Source organism: Mauremys reevesii, linkage group 16, assembly GCF_016161935.1.
Source record: "Mauremys reevesii isolate NIE-2019 linkage group 16, ASM1616193v1, whole genome shotgun sequence".
Classification (NCBI taxonomy): domain Eukaryota; kingdom Metazoa; phylum Chordata; order Testudines; family Geoemydidae; genus Mauremys; species Mauremys reevesii.
Genome location: NC_052638.1, coordinates 13726594 through 13749233, shown reverse-complemented (window position 1 = coordinate 13749233; position 22640 = coordinate 13726594). Strand labels below are relative to the sequence as shown.

Genomic DNA, 22640 nt, shown 5'->3' with positions numbered 1-22640 from the left:
GGTTGCACTGGTACAGTTACACCGATGGATAAAATCCCTAGCATAGATAAGGTCTGGATCTCATAACATCCACATGAGATTGCCACTTGTATCTGCAAAAATCAGCCTGGCTAACTGTACTGAGAGAAGGAGAGAATGTACATTACATATAGGGGGTAAAGCCACATATAGGTTATACAGATTATCCCAAATAAGTGTTGATAAAAAATTATATCACATAATATGTGTTCTGTACATGCCAGGGAAGGAGGCTCCATGAGTCCTGTATGCATAAATCTATGGTGCATGTAGCCTGAGTGTAACAAGACTTCTCTCTCCTGTGTTGGTTCACAGTCTAACTTCAAATGTCGCCCCAAATGCACCGTAATGTACTGAGACGCATAGGGCTAAAGCATGTTTGGAGCAAGAAAATAGTTTGAACAAAATGATGCAAATACCAAACCTTAAAAAAAAATCCTCAGGCTTTTATTTTTAAAATTTACTAACCATGTATCCGATACCTCATCAGCAATTAATCTTGGGTCAGATTTTGCTCCCAGTTGCACTTGGGCAAACCTAGGGCTTGAACGTAATTACATGAGGGCAGAATTTGGCCTTTTGTTTCTTTCAGCCTAAATCACAATATCTGTCTGTGGCTACCTTAAAATCACAGCAAATCACATCTGGTAACTGCCCTTTTTCTCATGTTTCCACTGGTTTTCAGACTTCCTCTTGTGGTAGCTCGAGACTGCGCATCTGGATGTTTTAAACATACAAAGGAATTGCTAGAGCAAGCAAAAGGGAAAACGGTGCAGAGAGTTAAGATGTTCCGATAAGCAACTGGTGGGTGGACTGTGCAGCTAAAGTGACCGACAGTCCGTTAGGAGAAATCTCTTTGCAAAGAGGGTAACTTGAGTTCAGGCAAAATGAAGACTCACATTGTTTTTAGCCTTTTTGCCTTCATTTTTAAAGTACTCTTGCTCCAGCTATATTTTTTTCAGCAAACTTTAGCTGCACCGTCACCAATCATTAAGTTTCCTGGAGACAACTCTCCCAAAACAGACAAAGAACTAGCAGTGGTAAGTTTTGGTTTTTTGCTTCAGAATTATCTTGTTGTTCTCCATAGCAGATGTTTCTTTCTTGTTTCAGCTGAGACTAGGAAATGACTGTAGCCTTTTCTCTCTAGAGTCTCTGGAAGGGAGAGCTGGCTAACAAGGATATCAGCTTTCAGATGTAAATGCTAGAGCCAAATGTTGCCTCTCTTAAAATTTTTAAAGCCAGCACCGAGTCTTTTTCTTCCCCCACCTTGAAGTTTGAATACATAGGAGAATACGTTCATTAAATTTCTGTGACTTTCACTAAAGTGGTAAGGGGCGGGGGGGGGGGAGGGAGAATAGATAAACTTAAATTCAAAGTAAATAAAATGGAATAGAAAAATATAGGAAAACACTTACATAAACCTGAACTTATTGTTAGCAGTTCACACAGCTGTTCAAAAGGTTGGTTTCCCTGTTGTTTACTATACATGGCATAAGCACAGCTTTAAGGGACAATTATAGCTTAAAGCTGGTTTGAGCTTCAAAGAAGATAATGACTAGTTCTAACTTTGCAATATACTTTCCCTAAGCCAAATTCGATCTGGAACAAAGGAAAGAGTTGGGGATTTCTGAATGTGACATTAGCAAGTTATGGATATGTAGAATTTTATCCTAACCTTATTGTAACCCTGTGGACTTTTCTTAAAATGATATAATGGGGAAATCCATTTTAGGGGAGATTGAGATAGATTATCCTTATTTTAGCATATAAATTATAGACATTTCTCTTCTTCAACAGTAAATCCATTTTAAGGAAGATTGAGATAGATTATCCTTATTTTAGCATGGAAATGATAGAAAGTTGGTCCCTCTTTCTTTAGGAGTTGATGTGCATCTCAGGGAAACTTGCCAGGCAGAAGGGCGGTGTGGGGACAAGGGGTGGAGAATTTCCAAAAGGGGGTGGAGATGTTAGCAAAAGCAAGCAAACTGACCCAAAATAGCAATTTCCAGTCTTGGCTCTCACAGGACAAATCACCAAAGGTTTTACTGACCTTGGCAGCATGACAATGGATCATATATTTCTAACGGTACATCAACTGTTCTTAAATACTCTCTCCATTTTGTTAGACACAATCAGGCTTTTACTGAATAACGGTAATCATCTCATTTGCATTTCATTCAGCAAACTGATTTAGTGTGTATATTCCAAGGAAAATCACAGGGTGCTTTAATGTGTTAGTTCTTCTTGGTTTCTCTTGTAGTATTCCTAGATAATACTACATGACTAGGTTTTCCTTGAGCCCTGGATCTGGGTAAACTTGTGGCTCAGAATCAGAACCTAGATCAAAATTTTGCAGCTGGACTCTGTTTCCAAAACCCCCAGAGTACCACACTTCCCTCCTGACTTTGAGAGAGGTGAATTTTGCAGCTCAGGCCAAGATATAATTTACTAAATCCCCTTTCAAAAGCCTGTTCTCATAGAGAAGCTGGCTATGTTCATTTCTCTTCAACCCTAACTCCATTGATATGGGTTATCTTGAATTATATTTTAGCTAGTAAATACCTTTATTGAGCCTCTGTTCTTATTGCTCAGCTACCTCCCAAACTACGGTATATAGGAACAAAACCACGCTGCCCCTTCAGACTCCCTGTAAACTTTTGCTCCGTACACTCTAGTTTTGAGACCATAGCACATAGTTGAGAGTTAAGGACAGAAGCATGATCAGGATATTTACACGTCAATATGAAAATCAGGATAACCTATCCCAAGTGCTGATATGGGTAGAATGTGGTGTTGAACCATTTCACATGAAGCTAATAGGCCCCATTAACTATGCTCTGGCAGAAGGAACCTCATGGTGGCAGAACAATATGAAGAATTTGCATAAGATTTGTTTGTTAATTTATATGCTGATGCAATGGTCTCCAGAGCAAAAATGCCACCTCAGACTGGGGTCTCATCAAATCTTATAGCTATGTGGGGTCAATCCTGGTCAGTACTTGAATAAAGCACCTTCAGAGGAACCCAGGTGGTTGCACAAAGTTAGTATATTGCAACCTTCCTTCTGAGTCAACAGTGAATTATTTCCTTGGCACGGTGATATGGGGTGCCAGCTTTCAGATGAGGTCCAGGCCCTAACCACTTTTAGTCATTAAAAATCCCTTGCTACTTTTTACTGTTGTGGGGATGTTTGTCCTGGTATCTTTTCTAAACTCAACTAGAATAACTGTATTCTAGCTGCCATGTTTTCTGTTGGTTAAGGATGTTCTTCACTTTTTGAATACAGCACATACCCTGCCTTCCATTCTACAATGTGTGTCAGGGATGGCTGAAATAATCCTTTTATACACACGCTCAGAACCAACAAAGGGATTTGCAGACATCAGACTTCAACATGGAGTTCCACTGAAGTCAATGAGTCTGTCTCTGCTCGAAAGTGAAGGTTCCTCAAGGATCACTTTGTGAGAACAGGGCCATTAGTTTGTAGCTGGTTTGTCAAGACATTTGGGATCTTTGGATGAAAGTTGTGGTCTAAATATCAATTAGTCATTATTATTACAGACTCAATATGTATCTGAACACTCTCAAACTTTGGTAGAAATATCCATTCCCAAATTGGAACCCAGTACCTAATCCAAATCCCATAGCTGGTCCATTCTCTGTTATAAGCCAAACCAGTCCCTCAGATCTGAACACCCTGAGCTATGAAGATTAGGTAGGGCTTTTGAAATCCATCTCTGGATCCAAATTTTGAAGCTAAGGCCTCTAATTATAATTTAAATTAACAGGCTTTCGTGTATCCACTTCTGTTTGCTTTGCATCCTATAATAGCATGCACTGGATGTTTTAGAAATAGTTTAAAGTCTTCTAAAAGCTTCAGGGGGGGAAAGGAGAGTACTTTGGATGGGGAAATGAAGGATCAAGTATTGAAACTCAGGACTGCTACTCAATGTTCTATGTATTATTATTACTTTATGGCAGCTTCCACAATATGCTAGGTGCTTTCCAGACATTCAAAGAGGGATAGTCTCTGCCCCAAGAAGCTCACAGTAAGACAATTAAATTATGGGCTAGGGTAAGGGAAGGATAAAATAGGGATTTGGGTTTTTTTGGTTGGTTGGTTGGTTAATTCTCTGCATATGCACATTTTGGGGAGGAACACACACACCTTAAAAGAATAATCATAACAACAATTGTATGCCTAATGCTTATGTTAAACAGAGGTATCCAGTTAATCAGCACACAGATGAATGGTAGGTCTTCTTAATTGGGATGACTGCTAGGAAACAGACTGAGTGTAATGCACATCAGTGAGTAGACACAACAGACCACAAAAGACATACCTCATCCATTTGAAATGGAACACCTAGTGTCTGAAAACTATTTCCAATTGTTAAAAGGAGCAAACCAGTACCTCACATGCTCTTTTGTTCTCTTCATGTTTTTTAACTGTACTAGGGTTGATGAATGCATCAAATGTATAAAAATAGAGTTGTTTCTATAGAACAATGTAGAGGAACACAGTGTGGAGGAAAAATGGGCTAGTGCTGCTCTTTGTGTTTCTTTACAATTCATCACAAAGCCTGAATGTTGTTTCGTAAAGAAAGACGACTTTGTGGCCTGTTTGTTTCCATGGACATATCCGGAAGGTTACGGTTAAGTCTTTCCTTGTTCTGCTAGAGGACTCAGAGGAGGTTTCAGAGATGTAGATTGTGCGCTCCTCATATTTAATTGTATGGGGAGAACAGTAAGTGAAGCTTTAGCAGAGACACCTTTTCCTCCAACTGTTTCTCAAGCATTTGAGTTAAACAGATTAACAAAAAACAAACCTAAAACCCTAGTCATTTCTAACCATCTGAATAAAAAGCACTTTCCCTCTTAATTAATATGGTTCCATTGGTTTCCTTTGATACCATGACCTTAAAGTTCTTCAGTCATCCACAGACTCTTCCAGGAAATAAAAGGATAGACACAACCTGAAACTCTAAAATATAAAACAAGCAGAAACCAATACAAGATGGACCCATCATTTCTTTTGTAGTTCATTTTTAATGCTTTGTGCTCTGCTTTTTATAAAGCAATTCATAAAATAAAGACAATAATGTAATCTGAAATATTTCTAATAACTGGCACAATTGCTTAATTTAGCAGCATTTTGTGTCCCTGGAGGTCTGTGTCAACTAAGAAGATTATCTGAATGTTGGTTGTTAACATAGTCATTTTAAAAAACCTTACAAAGTATAGACATAAAAGTTAACATGCAGTGTCAATAATTATAGGGATGTCTCTCCTGTTTCAGAGTTTTGAAACCTCTGTTCTCTGTGCGTTTTTTGTTTGTTTGTTTGTTTTCCTTTTTTAAAGCAATACCTGAATACATACTATGGGTGCCCAAAAGACAACTGCAATTTATTCGTGCTGAAAGATACTTTGAAGAAAATGCAGAAATTCTTTGGGCTGCCTGAAACAGGAGATCTGGATCAAAACACTATTGAGACAATGAAGAAGCCCCGCTGTGGTAATCCAGATGTGGCCAATTATAACTTCTTTCCAAGAAAGCCAAAATGGGAAAAAAATCAGATAACTTACAGGTAATGCCTTAGCAATATTGTTTTTTCACAAAAATGGGATGCCTTGAGAATTGAAGTGCTTCAATGTGGCATTTAGAAATGGAGGAATTTTCTAGTGGCCTGAGCTCCAGACTTTGAACCAGGGATCCCCAGATTATAATCCCTTTGTGTTTGGACAACCACTGGAAAATGTCTGTGGATTACCAAAATTTAAAATGTAATGAACATTCATCCAAAATTTGTGCCATACATTCAAGGAGAGAATTGTTGTTAAAGTGCAGGAGATCTGAGTTTTATTTTGTTCTGCTGCAAACTACCTCTGTAATTTTGGGCAAATCATTTAATCTCACCTCTGTCTGTACAATAGGGGTAATAGTATTCCTGACTGCACCGGATAATTATGGGGATAAACCCGACAGTGTTCAGAAACTATGGCAATGAAGACCATAGAAGCTACTAAAACTATTCACTATTTACTATTCTTTAATGTCTAATTTTAAGATTTTTCATCCAGTCAGGGACTAATGAGTATTAAAACAGACTAAGGAAGGACTAAGGAATAATGAGTAGCCAATAGTGGAAGTGAACAGTTTTCAAACAATCTGTAGGATGAATATTTTTCACCCAAGTGTGAATACTTATGAATGACAACATGCCTTTATATATCCAGACTGGTTCATGAATAACTTGCAAAAGTGGGGGAAAGAGGGAGAAAGGATTAATATTCCTCACAAACAATTTGACCAGCTTTATTTATGACTGTGAGGCAGTCTGTCTAAGCAGCAGCAAATGTATTTCATAGATTGTGGTTTTAGCAGCTAAGGAAAATGTGCCAAAGAATGAAGGTCCAATCCTGCTCCTGTTTAAATCAATGGCCAAACTCCCACAGACTTCAGTTGTACAAGATGATGCTCTTAATGACCGGTGAGGGGATCAGAAATCCTCGCGGATTCCTCCTAGCTGCTTTTCTATTTGTGTTCATCCTTCTTTGGTCAGGGGGTCAGAGCATCCTTCATAGTCTGAAGACCAGAGAATTCTGGAGAACACTGTGGTAGATTTGCAGGCCTTCTTTTGCTGATGTGCTCCAGATGATATCATCCCACTGCAGTAATCCCAGACACAAAGCCGATCCAGTAACCACAAGAAGCCACACAGTGTTGGAAGCTTTTCTTTAGCAGGAAGATCATTGTCTGAAATGAGATCCATGAATAAGTCCCAGTCAGATGAAGAAAGAGGTGCTCTTGTGAGCTGTCCCTCTATTTTATGTGCTTGTGTCTCCCCTTCTCAGTCTGTACCACATCCCTGATGGCAGGGTTGCTGGGCATACTGGCAAGGAATTAACTATCATTTATTTGACACAAAACCAAAACATGACTAAGAACAAAAAGGTGATTTTTAAGCTTAAGGGGCAAAGTACCCATGTTTGGAGCTCCAAAGTGCTTCTGGTAGTTAGGAGGCTCCCAAAATTCTGATGACTCAGTGGGTGCTTGTGTAAACATACGTCTAATAGGATGATATGTCTGGAAGGATCTTTAATTTCAGTGAAGCAAAATATTGTTAGGTATGGCTCTTCCTGTATGCCAACTCTGACATAAAATACATATAATGTACTTAGTTCAGAGTGTATTAAAAATGTAAGTAATACAGACTCTGGTCAAATTACCACTTACGTGCCATGCTGCTTCCTGCAGTGTCCTCATTCTTAAAGGAAATATCAGTAACTCTCTGGCAGATAATTACATTTAAATTAGAGAATGGTCCCAACAAAGTCTCAATATCCCTGAGCCTTGGGAATGTCCTGATCTTTTTTGCACAGTTGGCACCTCCCTTTGCCAAAGGAGCTAATTTCACTGGTACTTTCAACACTTTAAACAGCAAGCTGTAAAGATCAGCACATTTAGGTATTGTTTAGCTTTTGAAACTGTGATTTTTTCCCCCCTTTTACTGTTAAGGATTTTAGGATATACACCGGATTTGGACTCTGAAACAGTAGACGATGCCTTTGCCCGAGCCTTTAAAGTCTGGAGTGATGTCACACCACTGACATTTTCCCGAATTAATGATGGAGAAGCGGACATTATGATTAATTTTGGACGATGGGGTATATTTTCTATTTTTACATATGCTCTTGGTTTTCTTCCTTCCATTAATCCTCAGCGTTGGAATGACCTCCCCTCAAGCAAGCACTTCAATGAGCCTTTCTGGCAAACGATGCCCTAGTTTTCACTTGGTTTGTACAGACTATGTCAGATTTCACAAAGGGGTGTGTGTGCACACACGTACACTCTTGATTTATCTGTTACAAGAGAATTACTAGGGGACAAAACATTATTTCTGAATGTAAACTATCAGTAATAAACTGGAAAATATTGGGCCAGATCCTTAGCAGCTGTGAATGGACACAGGTCCACTAAAGTGAATGGAATGATATTATATTGTTAATTTATAAATCTCTGCTAGGTTTTCAAATGTCTTCAAAGGTTATTTGCAGAGAGTAGACTATTCTAATACTCCTAGACACTACAGATGAATTGGGACATGCCATCTGAACGCTTAGCCTCTATTTACTTGTATGGGCTGAACTGAGGCCCTTAATCCAAACATCCTTAGCTTTTGGGAGTTCCAAAATCTACATCTGACCAGCCAGTGTTATTAGACTTGATTCAGTTTCATTTGTTAATTTTACTTCACTCAGAAAGAGCCTGGGTTTCATAAGGAACCTCTGGCATTTTAACCAACAAGCTGTAGAGGGCTATATAATTTTAATAAATATATTCACATGTTCAATCTTTTGGGAGATGGCATTTGGAACCAAAGGGAACAGTTCATGGAATAGCTGAGCTCTCCAAGGAGGTCTCTGTTTCAAGCTTGTTTTCTTTGCTTAAGTTAGTGATGGGTCAACCTCAGAAGGCTCAGAGATTCTGTGCAGTATGGATGAGCACCCACCCAAAATTTCAGATTCTTACCAGGCCTGTTTGGTCCACAAAACTGAAGTCTCACAAAATCCAGAGTGTTCATGCTGATTTTAGTACCACTTGATTACCGCAGCCCAGAAATAGCACAAGAATTGCTTCCCCTATAGTATTTTATGCTTAATTATACACTAGAGGCATGTTTCAGTTCTTTGCAATCACTGTTCACACCCCTGTGTGTCGGAGTCAAACTGGTAGGGGTCCTATACAGCATTTTTTTTTGTTCACAAGTTTTCTCAAACTGAGTCTTTACCAACGAAGGAAGACTAATGCCTGATACATGGGAATACTGGGGAGAAGAAACTTCATTCATGTCAATGGAGTGAGGCCAGCACAAAATAGGTGCAATGGAATAGCGACTCCGGCCTGTGTATTTAGGGCTTCTGTCAAATGGCAACACATCAGACCAAAAGGCTTTTAGTGATGTAATTGGAGCCACTGGCAGCTTTGGTGGTCAGGTCAATGTGGTGAGCGAGCTGTGAATAACAGGGTTATGCCCTTGCCAGCTTGTGTTACCCAAGTGTGGTGAGCTTCCAAGAAAAGCCTTCAGTGAAATAACAGGAGAACTACTGAAAAGGCAGTTGCCCGGCAAGCGGGCTGAGACTAGGCATGGTTGATGTGGAAGTAGGATGGGCTGAACCACAGACATCGGGATACTGAATAGGACTCAGCTTTTCAGGGATTCAGTGCTGAGAAAAATGAAGCTAATTTGCTTTCCTGCGAGTAGCACTGGTAGCCTGGGCAAAGAGAAGGAAAGAGAAGGCATACAGGAAAAGATAACAGAGTGCATTGTAAATGAATAGCTTGCTGTGTAACTGACTAAAGGAGCCTGCAAAGACCAATATGGACAGTTATATTCCTCTGAAACTATCACTTAACTACAATGTATATTTTACTGTTCCCACCAGTCAAAATCAAGAACATATCATGGATGAGTATAGCACAGTGTAATGTGTGGGTATCTCACAGAACTTCACTAACACCAGAATCCCTTCCAAATATCCTTAGTACATATAAAGAAACATGCTGTAATACACACACTAATCTTGTGTGCTTTCGTTTTTTATATGAAATGGTTTCCTCTCCTAGGGTCCAATCCTGAAAACCTTCCACATGTGATGTATTCCCAGTGATGTGTTCTTTTGGGAATATCCATGTGACTATCTTTACTCATGATTGTGTTTGCAGGACCGGGCCCATTATAACTTGTAAGTGCTCCTCTTCTGTGTTCTTTCTTGTGCAGAGCATGGTGATGGATATCCATTTGATGGCAAGGATGGCCTCCTGGCTCATGCTTTTGCACCTGGGCCAGGTGTTGGAGGTGACTCCCATTTTGATGATGATGAACAGTGGACTCTGGGAGAGGGACAAGGTACCCAAACATTTTAATGTTTCAAAGCATTTGAATTATAGACTGCTGTGTCTAAAATGGTGGCCAGAGATTGCTCTTCTGTTACTGAAATGGCTTAAGTTGTAAATGCTAGAATAGAACTATGACTCTGGAAGCTGATGGTTATGCATTTTAACAATTTGAAATTCTGCTTTATCAAACTTTTATATAATTTTTTAGAAAAAGTTGCATATTTCTCCCCAGAAATTAGAATTAATTATGGACCTGATCCTGCAAACCTTTACTCATGTGAGCAGAGAGAAGTGAGTAAAGAGCCCTCATGGCAGAAGTGCCAGGCCATGATTTTCAAGAGTGACTAGGGATTTTGAGTGCTTCCAGTTTTTGGTCCCAACCACTGAGATACCCTTAAAGGGGCTTCCTTTTTAGAAGGAGAGGGCTTAGTGCTTTCTGAAAACTGGACCTCTGTAAGATGGATACCCCAAACTAGTGATCACTTTTGAAAATGTTGTGCCATTAGCTTCAATGGGACCATTCAGATGAGTAAGGATTTGCTGGTTCATGTCATCTATCAAAAGCTTCTGAGTTCCGCAGGTTTGTGACTTGAATTGAAATATAGATCTATATCAGGGCTGAGAAAAAACGAGACTTAGAGATGTCTGCAAGTTTGTCTTTTGGAGAATCAGGGGATGTTTTCTTTATGCAAATTGTTGACCAAATACTGTTTGCCTCGTACCTTATGAACCAAATTCTGATCTCAATAAAATACTCACCTGAGGCAGGCCAGCATGATTTGGCCATTATTTCACCTTTTAGAAGTAAATAATATTGATGTTTATTGTCATTTTTTCTCTTTAATTTGACAAAAATAATAGTCTACTGATTATCATTCTTTGTGCCAGAAATTTAACAGGAATGGAAGCTCACAAAAGCAGAATTTAAAATGCATACTCATTTCTTTATTTCACTTCAAATTCAAAATGTCTGAAGTCATTTGTTCGTTGGAAAAATAATTGAATCCTTATATCCTGGTAGTCAAGTTCCATCTCTTTTGGCTTTCTTCAATCGTTAGCAGAAGCAATAGATTTGTGGCTGTCATTATGGGACTGAATGCTTCCCTAAAAGTAACAATGAACAGGAAACTCTTTTGTGTATTTGGATTTATTCTACAAATGGTCAATTTGTGATTTAGGTCTATAAAATCATGACTGGTCCCCTGTGGAACTCCTTGCCAGAGGGTGTCGTGAAGGCCAAGACCATAACAGGGTTCAAAAAAGAACTAGATAAGTTCATGGAGGATAGGTCCATCAATGGCTATTAGCCAGGATGGGCAGGAATGGTGTCCTTAGCCTCTGTTTGCCAGAAGCTGGGAATGGGCGACAGGGGATGGATCACTTAATAATTACCCTGTTCTGTTCATTCCCTCTGGTGCACCTGGCATTGGCCACTGTCGGAAGACAGGATACTGGGCTAGATGAACCCTTGGTCTGACCCAGTAGGGCCATTCTTATATTCTTAATTAGTCCCTCATATTGAGAAATCGCTAACGGAAACTAGGTTGAGTGCATTTTAAAATAAGTTACCATGCCAGTGTTGTATTCTTAAGGAAAGTTTCTATATATTACAATCTCCTGAAATAAAAACCAGGTTTGGGGACGTATGCATTAACGTATCCGCTAGCACAGCAGTAGATCAGATTCAATTCTGACTGAAAATGCCAAAATGGATTAAGAGGCATATTAAGATCATGCTGAAACGACTCCCTGGAACCTTTGGAAAATTAGTGCACATTTTAGATTATGCTATTAAAGGATCTAAATTACTAAACAAATTAACAGCTTGGTTATAAGTTTGCATTGCTATAGCGACTACTATAATTATCTTTCTGGGCACTTCAACACAAGTAATAGCCATGCTTTTTCCCCCAAAATTACTTATTACAGTTTCAGCTACAGTCATCATGACAACTGGGAAACCAACAGAATATATTTGTTCAAAGTGTAAATGCACCTGAAATTTCTACACTAATGTCCCTTATAATGAAAGTTTCACTCCAGAAAAGAAACAAACCTGTATGCAGACACCATAATGGATGAAAACAATTGGTGACAGGATGCACTGTTGTGTTTTTTCCCTTTACAGTTGTTAAGGTGAAGTATGGGAATGCAGATGGTGAATACTGTAAATTTCCCTTCCTATTCAGTGATAAGGAATATAACAGCTGTACTGATGCAGGGCGCAATGATGGATTCCTTTGGTGCTCAACCACGTACAACTTTGATTCCGATGGCAAATATGGATTCTGTCCCCATGAATGTAAGTTGAACACTTGGGTTGGAGGCTTGTCTCATGGCTGATTTTAGCCAAGAGGAGTCAACTGTAGTTATTCTGCATGTCAGGCTACCATTGTACCTTTCCACTTTGAACGCTCCGAAGTATGTTGAAACTGATATAGAAACGTCAGTCCCAGGATCAAGTAGCAGTGTCAGCTCTTTTGTGTCCCTTCCCTTCCCCCTTTCAGTGCACCCAGAAGAGAATCTAGGCCACTATCTTCAGCTCCTGGAATCTAATTATAGCATTGACTTCAATGGGAGCCCAGTTGGTCCTTATTAACTATATGAAAAACATAAAAAAGGGGAAATATGAGGAGGACATCAACAGAAAACACTAGCTAAACAACTTCCCACCATCTCCTTCTTGGGATCAGAGAGGAAATTTGTGCTCAAGTCAGGTGAATTGAATAAAGTAAATGATCTGCCTTCTTAGTAAGAAATCCTCCTCTTTTTTCAGTCCTGCCAGTTGGCCCTCTCCAAAGAGAGGTCCACATAACAGGGGAGCGATGGAAAGGACTAGCATTTGGGTTTTGACTTCAGTGGGACAAGGATTTGTCCCAAACCGGGCATGCGGCCATTGCAAGGGCCTAGCACTCGCACTTTCACGAGCAGATTAGCATTTTCCCCACACAGCACAGGTGAGCCTTGCAAGGAACTAATCTTGATTTATACAGATCCTGAGTTTCCAAATGTCTTATGGCACATCGAGGTCAGCTGAGGAAGTCACAGGCTTTTCCACAGGATAACAGTCCCATTAAGGGGATGGTGTGATTGCAAAGAGAATGAGAACAGATAAAAGAAAGATGTTTTCATTTTGATTCACCATACGTAGATTTTGACTTGCTTGATATTAAATATCACCAGTATAGGCCCAGCTTGAACCTGCTGCTCAGCAGCAGCAGATAGCACAAGAAACCTGCTGTGCTTGTTCCTTGACACCCAGCAGCCAAATACAAGCACACTCCCCATGCTCCCTGAATCATAGGGTCAGCTTCTCCTAGCAAGATGGGGCCAGATTCACAGAGGGGAGCGTGCTGCACTTACCTACGCATTGGGGCAGCAAATCTTTCCCCCCTGAACACCATGCCGCTCCAGCAAGAATTGTAGCTCCCCCAAAAGCAACAACTGAGACCATTGTTTGTGAACCTCACAAGGAGAAGGCAGAAAGAGTCAATGGGCCAGAACTTCTGGACCTCCATTGACATCACTGAAGCTCTGTCAACTCATATAGCTGAGGATCAAGCCCATTGTCTTCTGTTAGAATCCAGGCCCAGGGCAGCCCAGAGGATTCAGGGGGCCTGGGGCAGGGCCGGGTCTTCGGCGGCAAGTCCTTCCCTCCTAGAGGGATCTGCCGCTGAATTGCCGCCAAAGAATGAAGCCATGGCAGTAGAGCTGATGGTGGCTTGTTTTTTTTTTCCCCCGCTGCTTGGGGTGCTTGTACTCACAGGGTGGCACTCCGAGGCTTCGGCAGCACTTCAGCGGTGGGTCCTTCACTCACTCCGAGTCTTCGGCTGCACTGAAGGACCCGTCACTGAAGACTCGGAGTGAGTGAAGGGCCCGCCGCTGAAGTGCTGCCGAAAACCCGGAGCGGCTCGCGGGGCCCCACTTGTCCCCCCTCTGGGCGGCCCTGTCCAGGCCCCCTTCTCTGCAATGGAATGAATTGTTCCATCCCATCACATTACACTGAAATGCTCTGACTCCTTTACAGAATTCTGGTGATGGGAAATAAATGTTGTTATGAAGTTACATAGTTAATGGTATAATTGCAAAATGCTAGTCAGGTAAGTGGGCATGCTTTGAGTATTAGGTTTTTATTGTTAACAGATACCGAATGACTCTTTTACTTAAAAAGTACTTTCAATTGCTCAGTGCAGCCAGAGGAATGTCACTGAGTATTTCAGAAACCATATATTAGAAACCATATTAATGGAAAAATTCTAGTGGGTTTTGAAAAGCTGAGATCATATGTAGGGTTTTTTATTAAGCTTTTTGAATTGTGAACAGAGTGCTAGGACTCACAGAAAATTTGTCTCATAATCTGGAACTTTTTTTTAGGAAAGATCATATACAGATGAAATAATTTGTATAACAATTTCATTAACTCAGCAATTTTTGTACATATATGTAATGTGGTGATTGTTTTTAAAGTAACACTAATATGGTGAACATTTTTCCCTTTGCACATTTGTAATATGTGCATTGTTTAAAATATTGAGGGTGAGTCTGCAGAGTAGAAGATTATAGAAAACTCTTATATTATGTGAACTTTAATTTGATGTAATCGATGTCAAACTGCAGGAAATATTCTGGAGTGGTAGTGTGGTCCTGTGGGTAGGGCTGGGGCCTACAGAGCAAGATAACTGGGTTCTATTTCCAACTCTGCAACTGATCTACTGTGTGACCTTGGGCAAGTCACTTCACCTCCACACACACCCCTTCCATTCTTTGTCTACTTAGATTGTAAGCTCTTGGAGTCAGGAACTGAGGTGTTTCAGTGTTGCTCACAGCTATACGCCTATTGTGTACCATTGGCAGGGGCACCAATTGGGAGACAGGGCTGTCCAGAATGGGGGGGGGCATTTGGGAAGGCCCCCAAACTGAGTGGCATTGCAGCCTGGCACACAGGCTCATGGCGTCACTCAGATTTCACCCAACAGCCCCTTGACAGAGGGTCCACTGGGATAACGAGTTGTGCTGAGACCCCCAAGCTCCAGGTCGTAAGTGCCGCTCACTGAAATTTGGCCCGTCAGCCCCTCTGTCGTGATCTTTTAAATTAAAGTGAGGCTGGTTCAGCTGTGCATCCCATGTGAAAAATTTCTAGGGTGTCCCTGCTGTGTTTTATACAGTGCCAAGCACAATGGGCTCACAATCCCAACTGAAGCCTCCGGGTTCTCCTGTAACACACTAGTTAATAATAATAATGAGTCAGAAAGGAATGATTGAATGAAATAATACTGGAGGTTTTGTTTGAAACCAAAGTTGTTGGAATCATCTTGTTCCTCCTTGGAACACTTGCAGTGCACCTATTTGCAAGGTTACGGCTGGATTATATCTAGATTGTATTGGGAAAGGGAGTGCGGGTTAATAAATATATTATCCCGCGCTTAAAAGCAAAGCTAATAAAACCAGATGTGCTCAATATCTTGCAGGTTCAAGCCCATGCTAGTCCAGTCTAACAAACCCTAACTACCATGTGATGTACTGCAGAGATCAGCAGTGGCTCCCATAAAATAACTGCCCAGACAGGGCCGACCAGAGGATTCAGGGGGACTGGGGTCTTTGGCGGCAGGGGGCCACTGCTTTGGCAGTAATTCAGCGGCGGGGGATCCTTCTGCTCCGGAACCCACCGCTGAAGTGCCCCGAAGACCCGCGGCAGGAGCTCCCAGCCGCCGAATTACCACCGAAGACCCGGCACTTCGGCGGCAGGTCCCGCTTCGCCGGTAATTTGATGGTGGTGGGGGTCCTTCTGCCCCAGGGCGGAAGGATTCTCCCCTGCCACCAAAGACCCAGAGAGGAAGAAACTCTGGGGCCCCCGGAGTAAAGGACCCCGCTCCAGGGGCCCTGAAAAACTCTCGTGGGGGCCCCTGTGGGGCCCGGGGCAAATTCCCCCATTTCCCCCCCCCCCAGCGGCCCTGTGCCCATATGGGTATTTCTATGTATATATTTGTCAGTCCAGCAGCCATAATTTTTGGAGAGACCATAATAGCTGTTGTGTAGAAAAAGGCATTCTCATACCCTCCTTTTCAATGCTTCCCTGCTCGGCTTCTTATCCTAAGAGTGATCAGAGGCAGATATTATCATCCTAGGTGTTTCTTGGGCTCACTTTTCAGAACAGGAGGTTTTTAATATTTGCAAAATGAGCCAGAGTTTTTCAGAGTTATCGGTAGTTTTCAGGTATAATGCCACATACTTCAGTATTCCAGCCCTGAGGTGACAGAAGGGGGTCCTTCATTTCTGAGGGCATGTCAATATTGTAAAGCACGCTGATGTGCTGCCTTCTAATTTCCCCAAGTAAACCCTGCTGGTACTCTCTGAGAGGTCCCGAGTTCCCATCATCTCAGTGCGCACTAGGTACCTCTTAGAGTACATCAGCAGTTACATTGGGCAATTAGAGCTCAGCACATTAAAGCATTCTACAAATCAGCCCCTCTGGGGCACGTTGCTTCACCCTGTAGACAAGCACTCAGTCTTTCCGCCGATTTCCCCACCTTACTTTTCCTTCGAGAAAGGAGGCAGAGAGAGGAATTGCTGTTGATACTTCTTTAAAATACTAGAGATGCTTAGATACTGCAGGGATGATGGTTAGGTAGGTAGGTGGACAGATAGACATTCATGCATCTTGGGCTATTTCTGTGCCTAAAATTACATGGGTTAGAGAATTTAAACAGTCTCTGCCAGTGTCAAGGGCAGTTATGATTCTGCACGGCCAAAATGCTGGTGTCAATGTTTTGAAATTGAATTGGTGGTTTTGAGCTGTTTGTTCGTGATGTAATTGTTTTGCAAGATGCTTGAACAGCTATGCACAGATGTTTCTTGTTAAACACATTGTGGTATTGTTCACTTATTATTCCAGGACACCATTTTCTAAAACCTAGGAATAAATTCAAATAGGGCAGGATTAGGGATTTACATCATGGAGTCTGTTGGGTCAGGAAAGATTTATATTTGGTAGTAGGCTGATCTTTTATTTCTAAAGTCAGTGTCTTTAGTTTTCCTATAACATTATATAACCAGAGAATACATGTGAAACAGTTAAAAGAAATGGTTTAAAACCTGAATCTGCACTGAAGGCTTTTAAAAAGCTATTCTACCCAGAAAAAGTATAGGTATTTTAAACACTGTATGTGCACCTTTCAGAACGCCAACCCAGCTATCAACTAACATATATAGTCAGTTGTTCTGCTGAGAACATATGGCCTCGGTTCTCATGAAGTCCTCCGACAACATTCTGGTAGTGTAAAGGGGCCTAGGGTATAACCCACTTGAAGGTCTCTTTACACTGCCTAAGTGCTGTAAAAGGCCCTTTGTGTAAATGAGACTCAAACTCACAGGGTTTGTTTTGTGCCGTGGGCAGGGTAGGAGTAGAGAACTTGTATCCCATTTTGTGGGGCCCATGTGAAGGCCGAACTGCATCGCACACCTACTGCTGTGGGGAGTGGAGGGACCGTGTGAAAGTCATGCCTCAGTCCCCCACACACCAGCCAGCTCAGAGATATTCAGGGTTGAATGACTTTCCTCCAAGAGTTAAGGGTGTTGCACCCCTCACAGGTTCGACACTTAATTGAGGGCTGGAAATACTGGAGCTGGTTCTGCTCTGACATTGGTGTAACTTTGCATTGGCATTACTCCTGATTTACCCTGTTTTAACATCAGAATCTGGCCCTGGATGATGCATTGATGATAAGTAACTGCACCTTTATTTCAGTTCTCTGAGCAAGTGATACAGTGTCTTTATTTTTTTTCATTTACAATAAAACTCAAAGAGGTTTAAGTTTAAAAAAACCTGTAAGAACTTTGTTGGAATGAGGGACTTTTAGCATCACGTGCCATTACCCAGGAGCAAATTGAAGAACCTTATTTTGACTGTGTCTTAATATTGTACTGACTTTCCATATGATTTTGCAACGTATCCCTGTTCAAACCAATCAAAAATTCTACTCATAGACCAAGGCTGCCAGATCTGCAGCGGGAAGTGGAATGTGTGGCAAATGAGTCATCCAAACAACTCAATTTCTTTTTGCTTTCCAAGTGTCATTTCTCTTAAAAAAATCTTTCCCCAATCAAAATAAAGACTGCACTGTTTAATGTATGTGCTCTGCCTAACTCACCACCAGAATCTGAGACATAAATACTGAGTCAGACACTTGGCTCCAGCTCTGTCACTTTCGCCCAGCTCCCACAGCTTAGGGGCTATAGGGGACATGTTAGGGCACTGCCAGAAAGCCTTGAGATCGAGAGGTCCCTGAAGGATGACGTGTCCCCTAGAGATAGGTTCCTAATTTGGCTGATTGCAGGATCAGGGAAGCATAAATATGGCGTTAAGCCCCCCTCTCCTGGATCCTGTGCAGAGCATAGCTTGGCCAAACCAGAAGATCATGCTTGCTACATTTAAGCAATAACTTGTTCTTTTATAACTTCTGACCCAGTCCTGGAAGGTGCCGAGCACCCTCCCCTCAATGGGACCAAAGCATGCTAACTGGAAAGATCAGATCCTTAATGCCCTAGTCAGTCCTTGCTTTAACTTGGAAAGGGAGTCATCTGTGACACCATATTTTCCTATTCAGCAGTGATGCCACTCAGCTCAGTTAGCCTATAAAGCTAGAAGGGTTTCCACCCCCCTAAAAAAGCAAATCAAGCCAAGAAACAATGGATATGTAAATATGGCCATCTTGCTGCTTACATAACAGACTAAGCCCAGGGAAAATCTAATCCCACAAATACAAAGTGTCTGTGATAATTTTTCAGTAATCAGAACTGGCTGAAATATAAAGTTAAAAGTAACATACACCGTAAAGGAAAGATACTGTGTCCTAGGTGCAACTCTCTTACCCTCTAGATTTTGATGCTCCCTTTAGATGGATACCAAGTCATTAGCACACACATTCATTGCTCATTTTCACATCTATTTTTCAAAATCAGGCCAAGACCATTTAATTGCCCTTCCCTGGGCCACACAGGATGTCTGTGGCAGATCTAAGGAGATAACCTGGATCTCCAGCCATGGAGTTAGTTCTGTGCCTTAGCTACAAGACCCTTCCTCCCCATTTATGTGGTAGATGATTCTCAGGGACTATAGAAAGCTTGGGAATGTTCGTGAGTCATGGAGCTTGTTTATGTGTGGGTGGGTGAGAGGGTGGATGCAAACCTGAACTTCTTGAAGAGGAGCATCTCATGTCAAACTATTAACTGGGAGGGAACGCAGGAGCCATGCCTATCTCTCCCTCTTTGTCAGAGGAGTTAAGTTCAGTCTATCTAGCTTGGATATTTATAGAGTATCAATCACTGCAGCATCAAGTGACTGTTGTGTGGACACTCAGAAAAGCAAAGCCGAGCTATTGAGAAGCTAAAGGAAAGAAAAGTGGGATAGGAAAAATGCCAGGATATGGTCTCCCCTACTTGTATCTTCTATTGTAGTCTGCAGACTAAACAAACAGAGGAATGTCACATAACATGCTCATTAGGAAAATTGTCATCTAAAGTGGTAACAAACCTGTCTACATGTTTAAGATGCGATTTTAGTCACCTCTGTAGCACAGTGTAAATTAATTAGCAAAACTCTAAGAAAAATAGATGGCTTCCTGGAACACTCCCTCCAAGCCTTGTTTGAAGCAGAAGTATTAGCTACAGATAGGCAGTAATATATTATGAGGCAGGGTATAAAGGATATATTGCCAGAAACTTGAGCAACCCCGTGGACTGCACTTGAACCATTTTAATAATTATTGTCTCTCTCTGTGCCTCAGATCCCCCATCTGTGAAATGGGGATATTATTTCCTTTCTCCCACCCTGGTCTGTTTAGCTCATGAACCCTCTGGTCTCTTACCATGTGTACGTACAGCACCGAGCACAATGGGCTCTTTATGTTATCCGGGGCCTCTACATGCTGCCATACTACAGATAATTAACCAATAATGTTTTTTCTTATCAATTTCTAGTTATAATTTATATAATTACTCATTAAAAATATTCTATTTTTTTTTCTGTTTCACTTTCACTGCAGCTCTTTTCACGATGGGTGGAAATAGTGAAGGGCAGCCATGCAAGTTCCCCTTCAAATTTCAAGGCACATCCTATGACAGCTGTACAACAGAGGGGAGGACAGATGGGTACCGGTGGTGTGGAACTACAGAAGACTACGACAGAGATAAGAAATACGGCTTCTGCCCAGAGACTGGTAAATAGACATTTGATATGCTGGTCTGGTTTGTCATTGAGCTGTATGTTGCACATGCAATTTTCCATCCTTTAATTGAATAGTTAAAAGTAGTTGAGTTAGGGGCATATGTGCCTCTGGATGTGTTGATATTTCCACTTTACTGAAAATGTGTTGATTGCGGCTTCTAGGCACATGCACAATATAACCTATAGATTAAGCCCGTACACAAACCTATGTGTGCGTATATGCAATATAATATTAAACCAAGGCAACATCAGTTAACAAGAATAAAGAACTACTGAATTCCCATCCAACCCTCCAACCCCCAGAAAAAACAAAAATCCTCAAGTCCTTTCTGCATCTCAGGAAAAGTCAGAGAAAATAAAATAGCTATTCAATATGCCTGACCTGTAGGGAACAGTGCTCTGTCAGACCAAAAGGGAAGTGGATTCCAGAATTCCATCCCCTTTACTGAGTATGCTCTTCCAGCAGTCCCCAGATAAATAAATCTCTGGATTTATCAGCCCAAGTGCTGGAAAATTGCGAGGGAGAGCTGTGTAGTACCAATCAGTACTAACCCCTTGAATTACACCCAAAAATGAATTGAGGCCATGGTATGGCTTTTTCCTTCACCACACTAGTCACCTGATTATCAGTGAATATATCCATTCAGATGTAATCAGAACCACACTTGGAACACTGGACCAAAGCTCAGAGCTGAAACTTTCCTGAGGTTTGAAAGAGTTTGCTTGCGTTTTTCTAACGTAAGCAAGTCACAAATAGCAACTTTCCCAGATTCCTTGGCTCTTTCAGCTTCCAGATGGAAATGGAATTACCTACAACAACAGTCATATATTTGAGGTATACTGTATAGGCCAACCAAAGTATAGCCTAAATCTGTAAAAGCATATGCATCTAAGGTTGCATACAATTTTAAATATACCCAGTTCAGATGAAAAAATCTTGGATGCATGCACACAATCCTAGATAGCTTGCCCATGGGCATCAGGAATTTGCACAGCTAAATCAAAAATGAGCATATGCACACATGTATGACTTTAAATTGTAGGTATAAATGTCTACCACTACATGGTAAATGTGGGTAGATTATTACTTTTTAATATCCCTGAAACATGAGTCACAAATGAAAAAAGCAGTACAAAGGAAATGTGAAACTTAAACAGCCAATGACTAATGATTAACATTTATTTTTTTTATTTTTTTTAAAAGAGTGTTTAGCACAGTCAAATTTAACTTAATAAATTTGCCTTTACGAATTTACAACATACTAGGAAATAAATTGAAAATTATCTCTTCTCTCCAGAAGAATGATCCTTCTGCTTTCTTGACAATTTTAAATGCTTGTTAACGTCAGTCGTTACTACATAGCGTGTCACAGGAACAAAATTAGTTTAGAGGATTGTATAACTTGGCAGGAATCATTTTTCTGAGATACAGATGAAAAGCACGGTTACTCATTTAAACTGCCTATGATGGTTCAGCACTCTTGGCACTTAATGGAGCCAAGGTGAAGCCACCAAATGTAATGAAACCAAAACTAAATGTAAGCCTAACTCTGGAGCAATGGCTGGCTCTGGATGAACAAACAGATTGAATCCATTTCCAAGCTTTCTAAAATGCCATCTCTGTTTAAAATAGGTACTTGGAGCATTTTGATTGGTTGCTAATTATTTCTGACTTTCTGAGCCATCATTACTCTTAACAGCAAAAAAGGATCAAACTTAGCATAACTGGTAATGGGGACACAGAAAAATCTAACTGAAGGTTAAATGAGCAGGAGAACATTGGGACTAATATATTGAAATTCTTACACAAAATCTTAACAATAACTAGAAGTAGCTCATACACTTACCTGTAAGGACCCTCTGTTTGGTTTTTTGGACAGTATCTAGCACAGTGGGGTCCTGCTCCAAGACTGGGGCTCCAACGTGCTCTGGTAATACAAATAATGACTAACCTTTGAGCAGATGAAGAAGTTACTACATAATCAGCCTGTTGTGCTTTGCATTTGTTTATTGTTTATGTCTGGTTTACGCAAAATGCCAATCTTCTAGCTGGCCTGGTTAGTCTTGATTCCAACTTTCTATGGATTTACAGCAAATATAGGAGCTCTTTCCAAATTATGGCACAAATCCCCCTATGACATTTAAGCCCAGTGATGCCTCGGTACAGTGTGTGTGGAAGTGGAATGACCATATGGCATTGCTGTAGATTCTGCAACTCCACAAAGCAAACCCCAAACCCTGCCATATTTAACACTTCTATTTTCACAGCGTGAAAGTCAGTACATCCTGCATGGATCCCGTGCTATCTACATGCATTTTGGCTAAGCCACACTCCTGCACTGTGGCTACTCAATATCCTTCATTCCAACCTTGAGCAACATATAAGGGGTACAGTTCTTCAGCATCCTTTCCATGATGGTTCTGACCCACTGGCCATATTTAAAAGTGTGGGTGGATATAGTAGAATAGGAAGACAAAAAGCGGTCTCCGTGAGCACCA

General features: G+C 41.1%; 1 protein-coding gene across 1 annotated transcript in view; it reads left to right on the top strand.

Annotated features, from left to right (window-relative positions):
* Positions 1–724: 724 nt before the first annotated feature.
* MMP2 (matrix metallopeptidase 2) overlaps positions 725–22640 on the top strand; it is a 43889-nt gene continuing 21973 nt past the window's right edge. The window contains exons 1-6 of the mRNA XM_039503771.1: positions 725–1058; positions 5380–5606; positions 7538–7686; positions 9801–9929; positions 12048–12221; positions 19960–20133. Of these exons, the coding sequence (XP_039359705.1) occupies positions 906–1058; positions 5380–5606; positions 7538–7686; positions 9801–9929; positions 12048–12221; positions 19960–20133 (1006 nt within the window). The 5' untranslated portion in view covers positions 725–905. The remainder of the gene's footprint in view (positions 1059–5379; positions 5607–7537; positions 7687–9800; positions 9930–12047; positions 12222–19959; positions 20134–22640) is intronic.